This window comes from Mastomys coucha, unplaced genomic scaffold, assembly GCF_008632895.1.
Source record: "Mastomys coucha isolate ucsf_1 unplaced genomic scaffold, UCSF_Mcou_1 pScaffold3, whole genome shotgun sequence".
Lineage (NCBI taxonomy): Eukaryota > Metazoa > Chordata > Mammalia > Rodentia > Muridae > Mastomys > Mastomys coucha.
This window is the reverse complement of record NW_022196909.1, coordinates 50,679,887-50,682,784: the sequence shown is the minus strand read 5'-3', so window position 1 is coordinate 50,682,784 and position 2,898 is coordinate 50,679,887. Positions and strand designations below refer to the sequence as shown.

The 2,898-nt window shown below is 50.7% G+C and overlaps 2 protein-coding genes across 4 annotated transcripts in view; one reads left to right on the top strand and one right to left on the bottom strand.

The window, feature by feature from the left end:
* LOC116074627 (H-2 class I histocompatibility antigen, D-37 alpha chain-like) overlaps positions 1-2,898 on the bottom strand; it is a 714,163-nt gene that overhangs the window by 33,879 nt on the left and 677,386 nt on the right. The gene's annotated exons all lie outside the window — the stretch shown is intronic.
* LOC116075380 (class I histocompatibility antigen, Gogo-B*0101 alpha chain-like) overlaps positions 1,373-2,898 on the top strand; it is a 4,740-nt gene continuing 3,214 nt past the window's right edge. The window contains exons 1-3 of the mRNA XM_031348507.1: positions 1,373-1,699; positions 1,891-2,157; positions 2,345-2,737. Coding sequence (XP_031204367.1) covers positions 1,615-1,699; positions 1,891-2,157; positions 2,345-2,737 — 745 coding nt within the window. The 5' untranslated portion in view covers positions 1,373-1,614. The remainder of the gene's footprint in view (positions 1,700-1,890; positions 2,158-2,344; positions 2,738-2,898) is intronic.

Sequence of the window (2,898 nt, the reverse complement as noted above, 5' to 3'; positions counted from 1 at the left end):
CTCTCTCTCTCTCTCTCTCTCTCTCTCCACCTCCATTGCCTTTCTCCAACTCCCTCTCATGGCCAGGTGTATTCTGCTAGCTTTGTTCAGTCTGGGCTCTTCCTTTACCTCCACCATACCTAGAACTGGCTGTACCATTTTCATTCACTACTACCCTCAATCTAGCTCAATTAGACTTTAATGACCCATGTTCTTCCAACACAAAGAAGAATGAGGCAGTGCTGGCCTCTTTCTCCCCAGCCCTCCCCAGTGAACAGCCTGGCTATTCACCTTCACATGGTCAGTTCATCAAATGCTAAGTTCAGTGAAGGGACTCTGCAAAGGTCATTAGGGCTCCACATCAGCTGACTTTATCCTGAGGGACTGTCCTAATCAGAGCAACTATTAAAGGGACTAAGTCCTTCTGTGCCCATACCCACAGTGTGATGACTCTCCACAGGAGATTTCCTTCACTGGCCTTCATAAAGCCACCCAAAGCACCCAGAGTACCTGGTCCATGGACAGTTACCAACAGTCCTGCTCTGTTCCATCCAGCAAGAACAGGGGACCTCGCCCCAGAACTGAGAAATGGAATCCTGCCACAGGTTCCCTGTAAGCTTTGAGAACTCTGATTTAGAGATGGGGCAGCCTTGTGGGAAACTCCATAGTGCTAGATGGTCAACTTGGCATGCTTACTGAGAAAATACATCTCACTGATCCATGACAGGGCATGCCTTTAATGCCAGCACTCAGGAGGCAGAAGCAGATTAACCTCTGAGTTTGAGGCAAGACTAGTCTAAAAAAAAAAAAAGAAGAAGAAAGAAAGTCCTGGAACAGACAGGGAGATAGATAGATAGATAGATAGATAGATAGATAGATAGATAGATAGATAGATAGATAGATAGATAGATAGGCAGGCAGAAAGATAGACAGATAGATGGGAGAAGGGATCACCTGTCTCCAGTGAATTCCCAAACCAGCTGGCTGTTGCCAACATAGGCCCTGGGTGAGAGTCCTATGTTCCATGAGAGGGCCTGAGATCAGTCTGCAGTCTCCCTGGATTCCACAGACAACCTCTGAATAGGTCTCCAGAAGACAGAGTAAAAGGAGCAGTTCTTTCTGCTCTTTCTGGGGATTGGGGAGTCTGCGCAGTCCCTCCCTGGTAATGGCTCTCAGGATCTCAGGGAGAAAGGAGCAACTGGGAGATTCCCTCTCTGGCTCAGTTTCACTTTCGAATCCCTAACTTCTCTAGAGTTTTTCTGCCTAGATATTGATGACTTGGCAGTAGTTCTCGCTCTCTGTAGGCTAATTTCCCCCAATTATTTGATTGGCTAATAACGACGACAAGAAGCCAATCGCTGGGCTAAGATGAAGTTTTCAGGGTTCTTAGAAAGGAAGTGGAGAAAGGAACGCCCTTTCTTCCGACAAGGGCCCAGATCAAGAGGGTTCAGGATGTAGACCAGGGAATTATCAGACCCGGTGGCCGCTTCTGTCACCGGAAGAATTTCCAACGAAAAATAGAAGATGAATTTGGGTGTTTTCCACTCGCGATTGCATTTCGAAGTTGGGTTTTGAGATAATACAATCACTGCCGTTCTGGTTTATAAAGTTGTCCAAGATCCGGCCCAGACCCATATGCCTTGGGTCCTCAAGGCCGCTGTGGTCTGCGCCCTTCTCCTGCAGCTGGACGCCCGCTTGTCCTGGACTCGGACCTCTTTGAGTGAGTGAGACCCGGGAGGGAAAGATCTCTGCTGGGAAGACTAGGGATAACACCACCCAGCAAGATCCTCCCGCCCACTTCACCATCTGTCCCAGAGCCCCAGTGCACTGTTCCCCTGCCTGCCCAGCACACCCTCCCGGGGTTACAGGATTATGGGAGGAGGTCGGGGTCTCACCATGCGCCGCTCCTAGGTTCCCACTCCCTGCGGTATTTCACCACTGTCATGTCGTGGCCCGGCCTCCCGGAGCCCCGGATCATAGTCGTCCGTAACGTGGATGATGCAGAGTTCCTGCGATTGGACACAGACTACCCGGGGACTCCGAGCTTGGATCTCCGCGCGCTGGAGCAGGAGGGGCCAGAGTTCTGGGAACAACAGATTCACATAGTCAGGACTCAAGCACGGCTGTCTGAAAGGAACCTGATGACCCTGATTCGTCTTTACAACGAGAGCATGGACGGTGAGTGACCCCGACCCATCCCAGGGTTGTACCAGGATTGTCCACATTCACTGGACAGGAGTTTCACCCAACACCTGCCAGGTTCCTCAAAAAAAAGAAGAGCCTGCAGGGATAGCATGGACTTGGTCTGTGCTCTAGTGGTGCTGCAGTTCCCGACAAGACTGACAGCCATCTATGTCCTCCCTAGACTCTCACACACTGCAGTGCCTGCGGGGTTGCGATGTGGAGCCAGATGGGCACCTGCTTCGCTGGTATGACCAGTTCGCCTATGATGGTGTGGATCTCTGCACCCTGAACCAAAACCTGAGTTCCCTGACGACGGGGAGCAGCACTGTAGCTCAGATGTTTCAGCGAAAGTTAGAAGCCTACCTGAAGGATGACTGCTCTGAGCTGCTGCAGAAATATCTGGAAAAAAGGAAGGAGAGGATGCTGCATTCAGGTGCCCAGGGGGGGATAAACCGTGTCTGCTTACTTAAGGCTGCTTTCTGGGAGTTTGGAGAGCTGGGTGCTGGGTGGAAAGAGAGGACTTGGAGTATAGCTAACAGGTTGAACTCTACCCAGCAAGCTCAAGTTCTGGTTTAGATCCTTAGCATTTGCAAAGGAGGAGAGGGAGATAGGTCAATGAGAAGGTCTTAACTCAGTCTTCACCCCTCCCCCAAGTCCAGACAGGCAAGGGCCCCTTGTGTTCCAGATCTGTGACAAAACAATGACTCCCTTAGAAGACAGCCCTTCTCTTACTAA